Source organism: Somniosus microcephalus, chromosome 19 (assembly GCF_052327205.1).
Source record: "Somniosus microcephalus isolate GS21.2 chromosome 19, FLI_Smic_1.0, whole genome shotgun sequence".
Lineage (NCBI taxonomy): Eukaryota > Metazoa > Chordata > Chondrichthyes > Squaliformes > Somniosidae > Somniosus > Somniosus microcephalus.
Window position 1 is genome coordinate 20,909,819 of NC_141005.1, and position 13,869 is coordinate 20,923,687.

At 44.5% G+C, this 13,869-nt stretch overlaps 1 protein-coding gene across 1 annotated transcript in view; it reads right to left on the reverse strand.

Annotated features, from left to right (window-relative positions):
* Positions 1-13,869, reverse strand: part of trpv4 (transient receptor potential cation channel, subfamily V, member 4) — a 109,700-nt gene that overhangs the window by 63,095 nt on the left and 32,736 nt on the right. The window contains exon 3 of the mRNA XM_085961326.1: positions 2,810-2,982. Within this exon, the coding sequence (XP_085817452.1) occupies positions 2,810-2,982 (173 nt within the window). The remainder of the gene's footprint in view (positions 1-2,809; positions 2,983-13,869) is intronic.

The following is a 13,869-nucleotide window of genomic DNA, read 5'->3' on the forward strand; positions in this document are numbered from 1 at the left end:
ACCGATGTTAAGCTGACTGGTCTATAATTCTCTGGACATGTTCTATCCCCCTTCTTAAATATAAGTATTACGTTAGCTATCCGCCAGTCCTCTGTCACTACACCTTTTTCTAACTAATTATTAAATATGCGTAGTAATGCCTCTGCTATCTCTTCCCTAGATTCTTTTAAAATGTGTGGATGCAATCCATCCGGACCAGGGGTTTTATCCTCATTGAGTTTGATTAGTTTATTTATTATATCCCCTCTTTTTATTTTAAATGCACTTACCTCATTACTAATCTCATCATCCAATGTCATGTCCACCTGTTCTATCTCCCTGGTAAATACTGAAGCAAAATAATTATTTAATATTTCTGCCATCTCCCTATCATTACCTGTGGTATTATCCTGTCTATCCCTTAATGGCCCAATCCCATCCCAGCCTTCCTTTTTTATTGATGTGCCTGTAAAATATTTTACTATTTTGTTTTATGTTGCTTGATAATTTAATTTCATAGTTCCTCTTTGCCTTCCTAATTGTTTTTTTGACTTCTCTCCTAATCTCTTCATATTCTCCCTTATCATGCACACCTCTGCTGTCTATGTACTTAATGTATGCCTCTTTCCTTACCCTCAATTGTTCCCCTATGGCTTTATTCATCCATGGAGTCTCATTAATGTTTAGTTTGCTCTTTCCTTTTAGCAAAATATATTGTTCTTGCACTCTGTTGAACACCATTTTAAATGTTTCCCATTGCTGTTCTACATCGTTGTTTGCCAATATTGTTGCCCATTTTATGTTCCAAAGTTCTATTCTCAGCCTATCAAAATCAGCTTTTCTCCAATCTATTACCCTGGTTTTTGTCAAACTTATGTCCTTCTCAATTATCATCTTAAAGCGTATTATATTATGGTCACTATTGCTTAGATGTTCCCCTATGTTTACTTCTCCTATCTGCTCAGGTTCATTCCCCATTACTAGATCCAATAGTGAATCCTCCCTTGTTGGGCTTTTTACATATTGAGTTAGAAAGGAGTCTTGTACACATTGTAGGAACTCCATTCCCTTATCTCCTTTACCTGTCCAATTAATATCAGGGTGGTTGAAATCCCCCATGATTATTATTCTATGTTTTTTACTCATTTCCCTAATTTTTCTGCATATTTTTTCCTCCACCTCCCTTCCACTATTAGGTGCTCTGTAGACTACAGCTATTCGTGTGATTGATCCTTTATTATCTTTTATCTCCATCCATATGGATTTTATTTTTGTCTTGCTGATAACTGCGCCACTTTTTTCTACTGCCATTATGTTATCCCTAATACTCCACCTAAATATGTTATACCCTGCAATGTTTAATTCCCAGTCCTGATTTTTCTGTAGCCATGTCTCAGTAATCCCTACTATGTCTGGTTCCTCGCAATGCATGATTGCTTCCAGCTCCCCTGTTTTATTACAGACACTGTGTGCATTGCTGTACAGACAGTTTAACTCATTTTTAATAGGATTTCCTCTCACTTTATGTGTAACCATCTGTTTAGACTCCTGGAGGGAAAAATTGAGTCATGCCCCCTTTGGGGTGCTACGCCCCCATGGCCGAAATTGAATGGTAGCACCCCTAGAGGGAAGCGAGGCACCACTGGAAGTGCCCCACCTCCCTCTAGGGGCGCTGCGAGGGAATATTGCGGCGCTATGTGCCGCGGTACTGCAAGCCTTCCTCCCCTTCTTAAAGGGGAGGGGCCTAGCGCCGCACGACCCGGGGGTCAGCTGGGCCACCAGGGATCGGAGTGCCGGCAAAAGAGCCCGGCACTCAAGAGAAGTGCTGGGCTCACAGAGCGCAGCCGGCACTCCGTGGGGGGGGGGGTGGTGTGCTGCAGAGGAGGCCAGGGACGGCAACGGGGACAGGTGCTGGCAGGCAGCCAGCAATAAAAATGGCCGCCCGGCACCTCGCCTTTAATTAGCCCCGCCCCGCCTGCAGATCGGCCCCCCTGACCCCGTCGGACATAGCGTCCGGCGGTAAGTCAGGGGGTGCTACCGAAGATCGCGGCTGGGGCGCGAGTGGGGCGCTACACACGGCGATGATGCTAACCTCCCGCTGAATTTCGCGGGAGGCACTGGTGGCGCTACGCCCGGACGCTAGTTGCTTTGCGCCCCGTTAGTGCCCTCTTAGCGTGCTAACGGGAGGCGCAATGCAACCGAATTTTCCCCCCCTGTTCTATAACTCTATTTATTCCCTTGCCATCAATGTCCTCCCTTACTTTATTCTTTCCTATGCTCTCTTTTCCCGTTTTGTTTATAATTAGGCTGGTTACGTTTCTTGTAGATCCCTCCCCCATCTTACTAGTTTAAAGCCTTTGCCACCTCCTTATTTACCCTTTCCGCTAGGACACGGGTCCCATCCCGGTTCAGGTGGAGCCCGTCCCATCGGTACAGCTCCTTCCTGTCCCAGAACTGGTGCCAGTGTCCCATGAAAAGGAACCCCTCTGACTTTTCTTCTTTCTATCTTTGGGGAGAGATTCCCTGTGTGCAGCGGGTGTAGTGAAATTGCAATGGGGTCCTTTTCTAAAAGGCATTTACAATCTTGCTACACCTAGTTTACAGAGGGCATCTTCCCTCTATGCATTTTATCTTGCGCCATGTTACATACCAGAGACTATTCCTCTCTCCAGATGTTTGTATGCTTTAATTTAAATGACTGCCTTCAAGTGGCGAGAATGGGAATCCTGGAATTAGTACTGTCGCGTTACTTCAGCATTCAGATAGTTTAGTTTCAGATAACTTCAGTGGCTCCTGGTACAAATCCTCTATATTTGGGTTTTCACTTTACCTCGAAATTCCTCATCCGTCAGCCGCTTCTTCTGACTCAGTAGAAAGACGAGCAGCCCGTCCAGTCCACTAACTGACCCTTGCGACACGATGTCAAACAGAAGCGCCCTGTTAAAGACCTTCAGAACAGGAGGTGGCTCGGGTGCAGGTGCCTTTACTTTTGGACTGTTTTTACTAGAGGGGAAAAAAAGGGACATGAGGCGGAGTTTTAGCGGGGGGAAGAAAAAAACTTTCACGACTGAAATGTGCTTTAGGTCACAAGGTCAAAGAGAGCAACTTACCCTTAAATGGAACTCAGTCCAAATAAATTTAATAGAGTCGTTAGTTGGAAAACCTCAAAATCATTCATCTTCCCCTTCAGAACATCTGCAAGATGATTTTTTTGTTGTTGCTGAGGTTTGAGCTCATCCAGGTGAGGGATGTACACTTTGGGGCATGGTGTCAGCATCAAACACTCCCAGCTCCAGTACAGCATGGTTAGAGGCAGAATAAATCTCCTTCATTTTACCTCAATAATCAGCTCTGGCCCCAAACTGAGAACCTGCCCGTTTCCTGCTTGTTCCCTTTCCGAGTGAGACTGCCAATTGGCGTCAAATATGGGGCAGTTTTTTCCATTGTACATTCAAGCCCTTGTGAGTCGAGATTGTTTTTCACAGCAGATGCAATGTAATATATTTTAAAGGTTAATAAACAGAACTAAGCCAAGAAATAGTTCTCCTTATCCCCCACAGTTTTCTCCCCTTTTTGCCCTCTCCTCTCATTTCAGTGTTGGGCTACAATTCCACGCTGACCACCAGCCCTCCAGCTACCTCGCCCCCCCAAGCGGCCATTCTTCAAGCGAGATCCTACTTAGTGAGTTTTAGCCGGTCTCTTGGGAATGTGAAGGGGGCATTACATTCGAGCCCATTCACGTCCTCACCCAACATCTACACAAGTGCACCTCCCAGAGAGAGTCACTGGATAGTAATCAGGAGCACTGCTGTCAGCCCCTGTGCACAGTATATGGGCCTTCCCTAAAATAAAAAGAGCTGCTTTGGCAATCCAGCGAGTTTGTAATATTGCGCACTGATTATTAGGTTACAGAAACAGCCCCAGCTCATTAATTCTTGCACTGTCTGGTATCTTTAGTTTATTGTATCAATAACTTAATAGGAACTTAGTCATTTAGTTTTAATTCAGATAATTTAAGACACACAAACTTTTTAAAAAAACTAAAAGAACAGGATTATTGTAAAACATGCAATGGAGACTCATGTTTCAGAGCCGTGTTGGATAGCCTCATTGCTATAGAAACACAACGAGGCTGTCCCCATATTTCGGTAACTAAATGCATTGTCCAGTATTTTACTGAGTAATGCAGACCACACAGGTCCCAGGTCCATCCCTGATCTAGTGTTGAGATAGTTGATCGCGGTTGAGGCAATAGTACGGATACTGCAGTTGCCTCAATGTCCCTAGGCTAGGGAGGAGCAGGTAGAAGAATCAGCCAGGATTCCTGCTTCTGATCACTATGTCAAACTTGGATAGAACCTTTGGTTAGACCCCACTTGGAGTACTGTGAACAGTTCTGGTCTCCATATTATAAAAAGGGATATAGAGGCACTGGAGAAGGTGCAAAAAAGATTTACTAGAATGATTCCAGAACTGAGAGGCTATACCTATCAGGAAAGATTGAACGGGCTGGGGCTCTTTTCTTTAGAAAAGAGAAGACTGAGGGGTGACCTGATCGAGGCCTTCAAGATTATGAAAGGGTTTGAGAAGGTAGACGTAGCGAAGATGTTTCCACTTGTGGGCGAGACCAGAACTAGGGGTCATAAATATAAGATAGTCACTGATAAACCAATCGGGAATTCAGGAGAAACTTCTTTACACAGTGACTGGTTAGAATGTGGAACTCACTACCACAGGGAGTAGTTGAGGCTAATAGCATAGATGCATTTAAGGGGAAGCTAGATAAGTACATGAGGGAGAAAGGAATAGAAGGATATGTTGAAGGGGGTTAGATGAAGAAGGGTGGGAGGAGACTCGTGTGGGACATAAACACCGGCATGGACCTGTTGGGCCGAATGGCCTGTTTCTGTGCTGTAAATACTTTGCAACACTATCCGATGACTTTTGCTGAAAGTGGACATTGCTGAAGAACAGGATTATGTTTGACTAATTTAGATTAGCAATGGAGAGGAGCAAGGAACAATCTAGAGTGGAACTTCTAAACTGGAATTGGGCTAACTTCAATGGGATGCGAAAGGATCTAGCCAGGGTAAAATGGAACCAAAGACTGACAGGAAAAACTGTAACGGAACAATGGGTGATCTTTAAGGAGGAGCTGTTCCAAGTACAGGCTAGGTACGTTCCAACAAGAGGGAAGGGTAAGGGAACTAAAGCAAGGACTCCTTGGATGACGAAGGAGATAAAGAAGATGATGAAACAAAGAAAGAGGGTGTATGATGAATGTCAGGTGAATTCTTCAAGGGAGAACCAGACCAAATACAATAAGTTAAGAGGGGAAGTGAAGATGAAAATAAAATTGGCAAAGAGAGAATATGAGAGTAGAATGGCGGTTAACATAAAAGGGAACCCAAAAATCTTCTACCGGCATGTAAACAGTAAGCAGGTAGTAAGAGGCGGGGTGGGGCCTGTTAGTAACAAAGAAGGTGTTATATGCTTAGAGGCACAGGACAAGGCTAGAATACTCAATGAGTACTTTGTATCGGTGTTTACTAAGCAGGTGGATGCTGACAGACAGGATGTACTAGAAAGGCTGGGTATGCTTAGAGTGGCTAAGTCGCCTGGTCCTGATGGCTTGCATCCCAGATTGCTAAGGGAATTGGTGGAGGAGATAGCAGAAGGGCTTACCATAATTTTCCAATCTTCCCTAGATGCGGGGGAGGTGCCTGAGGATTGGAAAATGGCAAATGTGACACCATTGTTCAAGAAAGGGCGTAAGGACAATCCTAGTAACTACAGGCCGGTCAGTTTAACATCAGTGGTGGGTAAAGTTTTAGAAACAATAATCAAGGAAAAAATTAACAGGCACTTGGAGGGGTTTAAGCTAATTAAGGAGAGCCAACGCAGATTTGTAAAAGGCATATCATGTTTGACTAATCTAATTGAATTTTTTGATGAAGTAACAAGGAGGATCGATGAAGGGAATGCAATGGATGTTGTCTATGTGGATTTTAGGAAGGCGTTTGACAAAGTACCACATAGAAGGCTGATTAACAAAATTGAGGCTCATGGAATAGGTGGGTCAGTTGCAGCTTGGATAAGGAATTGGCTTAAGGACAGAAAACAGCGAGTTGTGGTAAATGGCTGTTTTTCAGACTGGAGGATGGTAGACAGTGGTGTTCCCCAAGGGTCAGTGCTGGGGCCACTGCTTTTTTTGATATATATAAATGACCTGGATATTGGAATACAAAGTAGAATTTCTAAATTTGCGGATGACACCAAACTTGAGGGTGTGTCAAACAGTGAGGATGATACCAATGACTGCAACAGGACATAGAAAGGCTAGCAGAATGGGCAGACAAGTGGCAGATGGAATTTAATACAGAGAAGTGTGAGGTGATGCATTTTGTCAGAAGGAACAGGGAGAGGCAATATACACTTAATGGCACAGTTTTAAAGAGTGTGCAGGGACAGAAGGACCTGGGAGTTAATGTGCATAAGTCCCTGAAGGTGGCAGGACATATTGAGAGTGGTTAGCAAAGCATATGGGATCTTGGGTTTCATAAATAGAGGTATTGAGTACAAAAGTAGAGAAGTTATACTGAACCTTTATAAAGCACTGGTTAGGCCACGACTGGAGTATTGCATCCAGTTCTGGTCACCACACTTTAGGAAGGATGTGAAGGCCCTTGAGAGGGTGTAGAAGAGATTTACCAGAATGGTTCCAGGGATGGGGGATCTTAGTTACAAGGACAGGTGGAGAAGCTGTATTTGTTTTCATTAGAGCAAAGGAGGTTGGGGGTGATTTGATAGAGGTGTACAAGATTCTGATGGGTTTGGATAGGCTAGATGGGGAAAGGCTGTTCCCACTAGTTGATGGTACAAGGACTAGGGGACACAGATTTAAGGTTTTTGGCAAGAGATACAGGGGGGCGTGAGGAAAAGCTTTATTATGCAGCGAGTGGTGAGGACCTGGAACTCGCTGCCGACGGAAGTGGTGGAAGCGGAGACACTCAGTGTTTTCAAGGGGAGACTGGATAGGCACTTGAGGGAAATAAACTTGCAGGGCTACGGGGATAGAGCGGGGGAATGGGACTGACTGGATTGCTCTACAGAGAGCGGACACGGACACGATGGGCCGAATGGCCTCCTTCTGTGCCATTATGACTCTATGACAGTCAAGTAACCTGCCAATATTCACTCATGCGTGAACAATGGACATTTGGGTGAAGTATTGGATGGAGACTGCCACTTCTGGAGCCTTATTATTTCAGCACAAGTCAGCACCTGCACCTTCAGGAAGGGAGGGAAGAAACACCCCAAGGTAGGCTAAACTGTTAACACAATCATCCTGCCTCGCTCCCTTCCCCATTGGGACTACAGGGCCCGCTTCATTTTTATGGGAGATCCACTGCATTATGGCAGCCATTTAATACTATCAGCAGCAACAACAACACCAGCTATGATGTCCGAGAAGCTTTCGCTATTTAACAATTGAATTCCTTTGAAAGTCTGCAGCCCAGCTCACTGTGTGCTCTGGCTGGTTGGAGGAAGCACAGAACTGGGGAGGCAGGAGTCTGCAGGAAGGGCAGAGATTTGGTTTAGTGTTATTTATTGTCAAATATTTTACAATTTTGCTAAAAAATTGCTGTTCAGACATGTGCATTTCATTCAGAGTACCTTCGAGTGTGAAATGTTAACATTCAAAGAAAAATAAACACAGGGGCAGAGCAGACAGAAACCATGGTCAACGGTGTCAGGGGAGGAATTTGTTTAAACCAAATCATTAATGTGCACCAGTCATGTTAAGTTGGCTTTGATGATTATTTCTGTGCTTAATATGACTATTCTTTAGATCCATCCTCTCTCCCTATACTACCTGCCCTCCCCAAGACATCATCTTTCATGTAAATGGAATCACCCATGATCGAACTGAATGGTGGAACAGGCTGGAGGGGCTGAATGGCCTCCTCCTCTTCCTATGTTCAGCCAGCACCAATCTAGGCTGCAGCATTTTTGATAATTGTCTTAAATTCTGCCACCTGATAAGGAACTCACTGCCATGGGGACAGCTGGGAGTTTTAAGCTTAGGTTTTATATAAAAACTATTAACACTAGTAAACTAAATATTCTTAATGAGATGTAATAAGATGGTCACCATATTATAAAAAGGATATAAAGGCACTGGAGAGGGTGCAGAGAAGATTTACAAGGATGATACCAGAAATGCGAGGGGATACATATCAGGAAAGGATGAACAGGCTGGGTCTCTTTTCTCTTGAAAAAAAGGCTGAGGGGTGACCTAATAGAGGTCTTTAAAATTAAGAAAGGTTTTGATAGAGTGGATACAGAGAGAATGTTTCCACTTGTGGGGAAGAGCATAACTAGAGGCCATCAATATAAGATAGTCACCAAGAAATCAAATCGGGAATTCAGAAGGAACTTCTTTACCCAAAGAGTGGTGAGATTATGGAACTCGCTACCACAGGGAGTAGTTGAGGCGAATAGTATAGATACATTTAAGGGGAGGCTAGATAAGCATATGAGGGAGAAGGGAATAGAGGGTTATGCTAATAGATTTAGATGAGGAAAGACGGGAGGAGGCACGAGTGGAGCATAAACGCCGGCATGGACTGGTTGGGCCGAATGGCCTATTTCTGTGCCGTATATCCTATGTAATCCTATGTTTTTAACACTGCCTTACTGAGCCAGATAGGGGCAGGAAGGTCCCACGTTCAATCACCCATCTGTGCTGAGTTGCAGACGTATGCAGAGAACAGTGAGAAAAGACCATCAGTGCTCACCCAATCTATTGGACCGTACAACCTTGTGCGTCACCCTCCCTAGCCTCTAATAATGCTAATTCTGGAGGTGGTAGCAATCTAGAGGAACAAAATTTGTGGTTAAGTTCACGAAAACTGTGAACTTCCTCTCCAACTTCCGAAGGAAGGTGTGTCCAAACTGCAGTCCGTGGGTTGCCTGTGGCTCTTGAACCCTGGAAGTCCAGCCCTTGGGCTCTTGAGCCACAGCAGTCCAGTTCTCGGGTCCTTGAGCCCTGGCAGTCCAGCCCTTGAGCCCTGGCAGTCCAGCCCCCGGGCCCTTGAGCCCTGGCAATCCAGCCCTCGGGCCCTTGAGCCCTGGCAGTCCAGCCCCCGGGCCCTTGAGCCCTGGTAGTCCAGCCCCTGGGCCCTTGAGCCCTGGTAGTCCAGTCCTCAGGCCCTTGAGCCTTGGCAGTCTAGTCCTCGGGCCCTTGAGCCCTGGCAATCCAGCCCTCGAAACTCAGGCAAAACAGACCCATTTGCGCTTATATTTCTTATTTGCTGCTTTGCCCTGTTTGAATTTTGTGGGTGTGGAGATTTGGAAAGGGTTGTTCTTAGCCTCATGAATCCTAAATTAGAATAACAACATGCCTTTATATTGTACTTTTATTGCAAAAAAATTCCCACAGAATGGAAAGGAGTCATAGAGGGAGAGATCAGGGGGAGTGATCACAAGCTTGGTTGAAAAAGTGGATTTGAGTAGGTTTTGTGAAGAGAGAAGTGGAGAGTTGGTGAACACCAGGATCTGTGAGCATCAGCAACTTGAGTTATATGCAAATTCATGGGAACGTGGATTTAAGCTTTGTAAGTAGTTCCAAAAACTCCATCGTATGCATCCACGTGGACCAAGAGATAGTACTTAAAGGAAACTCAGACACCTCTGCCTTAAGCAGTCAAGCAAGTTTCAGGAGATCAGTTACCTATGAATCATCACTTTGGATGTTTAATGTGCCTTCCACAGCACCGCCCCCCGCCCCCCGCCCCCTTTCTCTACAGACCCCAGGAACACCGAACAATAGAAGACCAGACATGGCCATCTCCATCTGCATCTATCCACCGGGCTGATCCCAAAGGTCACAGACTTAACTGATCACAGCCTCAGCATTACAATTGGCCTCACTGTCCCTGGGCTATGCAGGAGAACAATCAGACAGGGTTCCTGCTCCTGATTGCTAGCCAGTGACCACTGTTGGAATATTTCTGTGTTTTGGTATCAGACGAGGACAAGATCTGCTCAGCTGTAATGCCCTCCCACTGTCTTGTTATAGAATCATAGAAAGTTACAGCACAGACGGAGGCCATTTCGGCCCATCGTGTCCGTGCCGGCCAACAAAGAGCTATCCAGCCTAATCCCACTTCCCAGCTCTTGGTCCGTAGCCCTGCAGGTTACAGCATCCCAAGTGCACATCCAAGTACTTTTTAAATGTGGTTAGGGTTCCTGCCTCTACCACCCTTTCAGGCAGTGAGTTCCAGACCCCCACAACCCTCTGGGTAAAGAAATTTCCCCTCAAATCCCCTCTAAACCTTCCACCAATTACTTTAAATCTGTGCCCCCTGGTTTTTGACCCCTCTGCTAAGGGAAATAGATCCTTTCTATCCACTTTATCTAGGCCTCCCAGAATTTTATACACCTCAATAAGGTCTCCCCTCAGCCTCCTCTGTTCCAAGGAAAACAGACCCAGCCTATCCAGTCTTTCCTCATAGCTAAGATTCTCTACTCCCAGCAACATCCTTGTAAATCTCCTCTATACCCTCTCTAGTGCAATCACATCTTTCCTGTAATGTGGTGACCAGAACTAAACGCAGCATTTTAGCTGAGGCCTAACTAGTGTTTTATACAGTTGAAGCATAACCCCCCCTGCTCTTGTATTCTATGCCATGGCTAATAAAGGCAAGTATCCTGTATGCCTTCTTAACCACCTTATCTACTTGGCCTGTTACCTTCAGGGATCTGTGGACATGCACTCCAAGGTCCCTTTGTTCCTCTACACTACTCAGTGTCCTACCATTTAATGTGTATTCCTTTCCTTGTTAGCCCTCCCCAAATGCATTAACTTGTTCACACATCAAGCATGGCCACTTTGACAAGGTACGGAAGGGCTCATGTAGCCCTCATACATCAGTATGAGTCATTGCCGCTAGAATAGAGAACTAAAGGAATGAAGTTGGGGTGGGGGTCAAGAAGGTTCTGCAATAGAAGTAACTTTATAACCCTACAATCCTCCGAGATATCTGCGTTCCTCTAATTCTGGCCTCTCGCGCATCCCCGATTGTAATCACTCCACCATTGGTGGCCGTGCCTTCAGCTGCCGAGGCCCTAAGCTCTGGAATTCCCTCCCTAAACCGCTCCGCCTCTCTACCTCTTTCTCTTCCTTTAAGACGCTCCTTAAAACCTACCTCTTTGACCAAGCTTTTGGTCACCTGTCCTAATATCTCCTTACGTGGCTCAGTGTCATATTTTGTTTGATAACGCTCCTGTGAAGCGCCTTGGGATGTTTTACTACGTTAAAGGTGCTATATAAATGCAAGTTGTTGAGTAGGCTGTTGTTGGCTATTCCAGTAACAGTCACTTTCGAAAAGTTCAACATGCAGGCAACTACACTCACTTTAAAAAGGTTCAATCCCCAGGGAAGTGTCTAGGAGACCTTTCTCTTTAATTGTTTTCAAACATGCAACCTCACTGACATAAATTGGGTTAATAATTGAGGCTGAACTCACACTGTGGAATTTTAGTAATGAGCGTGTTAAAGTAAATGGGTTTATAATTTTATTAAAATATCGGATAAAGGAATTCCCCTTTCGAAGGGGTTAAGATTTTCATTACTAATTGCACACAGCCCAGTTTCAGCCTCTTTGTCCAAACACTTTCAGTGTTCCTTTAAGTGAGTACTATTGGATGAAAGAATGTGGTGATCACACCCAACAGCAAGTTTTACAGATTTGAAAAATAATTCAGGGGTGGTGGGGAATATTCCCTGCTTTAAAAGGTTAATTTTTTTTTTTTACGGAATGAGATCATCCAGGGATTCCTCATAAACCCAAGGGATTATGTCCTGCCCTGGCAAAAACAGCAGACGTAACAGAACCCTATTCACCATTCAAAGTATTCAGTCTTAAAGCACAAAGACTCTGAAGAACCACTGTTCAGGTGCACAGACGGCGACTTTAATAGCCACAAGTTCGAGAGAAAAAAATTCCCGGCGCACGCTGCTGTAATAAAATGCCTTGCTCTGTTGGAATTGAAGAAGGAAAAATATTCATTCCCAAACCACATGCATGTGTGAGCAACCTACTCAAACATCACCTCACATAGGTCACATTCATCTGCAAGAGAACATTTTTTTCTCTATTTTTAAAGTCTAAAGTCTAAACATGGATATTCCAGAAAAAAAACCCAAATGACATTTAGTGGGTTTTTGTGACCAGCACCAGTCATTGAGCTGAATTCCTCTAATTAACTCGGCGCTCATTTCTGTGGGAAATGGATCATTCCCACGTAATAAGCAAGGAAGGAACATGAAGCCCTCAGATTGCTAAATTCTTTTCCGGGAAAACACTGTCTTTCTCTCACGGACAAAACAATTACAACTTGCATTTCTATAGCTCCTTTGATGTAAAAGAACATCCCAAGGCAGCTCAAAATAAAAATAGATAGCGAACAGTGCCATAGACGGGGAGATGAGAAGGAATGCCTTGGTTCAAAAGATGGTTGTTTTTTTAAGAAGCCTTTAAAAAAGATGGAGAAAGAAGTGGAGATGCAAAGAGTTTAAGAAGGGAGTTCCAAAGAATGGGGCCGGAGGATTCCGTCTGGAACGGTGGGGCGAAGAGAGGGGAAGTGCCCAATAGGCCAGAGTCAGAGGACTGAAGGTTGTGGAAAGGATGAGAGAGTGGAGGAGGTTGCAGAGATAGGATGGAGCGAGGATATACGGGGAATTTGAAGACAAGGACCCTGATCTTCGTGTATTCAGCAAAGGATGTGGTAGAATTCAGTGGTCCAGAATTTGCTGTCAAAATAACAGCAAGGCTAATAACGCTCGCCATTATTTATGGGTAAATGGAACAGCAACTTCAGGCGAGGCAACTAAATGCCAATATCCAAAAGCTGCTGTCCGAGATGTGCCACTCCGCCTTTAGCTTCACAAAAACGGCATCTCGTCCTCAACTTCCCCGTGTTTTTAGGAACTTGCTGCATTTGCCCATTAATTGCCCATTAAACTCGCCGCAGAAAGTCAAGTCTTGCCGTTATAAGCGTAAGTAACCTTTTAATGACATGGTAAGTGTTAATGACCGCAAACAATCTCTTGGCACCAAAAATGAACTCTTTCAAGTGTGGAGTCTCATTCCTTCAGGTTTTGAATTTTTTGGGGAGATTTTAAAAATGTCAAATTTTAAATAAAAATGTTTTTTCTTACATTTCCTTTCTGTCTATTTTTTCCTCTCTCTTTTAATCCAATCTTTCTTTCCCTCTCTCTCTCTGTACCTGATTTGACATTGACTTTCTCCCCCCCTCTTTTAATTCACCCTCCTTCTCAGTCCTTCCTATATTTATTTCCCAATCCTTAAATCTCATTGGTTAAGGAGATGGCCAGATGGTTGCTCTGTTCACTCCGGTCCCAGATGCCCTGCTTCCTTCGCTACGCCGTTATCAGCTCGCACTTCCAGCAACTTTGCGGGCAAAAACGTTTTGAGCTGAAGGGTGCAGGGGCAAGTCTGACTAACAACAGACGCCAATAGATGCCCTATTACAGCAAGTTCTAACCCCTTGTTTTTAGCGCCTGAATCCTCAGCACATAAACAGGAGTCTTAAAGATGAAAATTTACCCCAATATATCTATTTATATCTATATAATAAATATTTGTGTGTCTGTATAGTTCGGTTTAGGTTCAGGTTTGTGCTTTCTCGGTGGTTCAACATTTCTACTGTGGAAAACAACCAAACAACATTAAGCCACCATGACACTTCCCCGCTTCAGTCTTCCTAACTTGTCCAGCAAACAGAAAAATACGTTAAGTTCGAACTTTCCTCCACAGCTGAACTCCCACCTCTTTCCCCTTACATCTTCCCAAACCACTC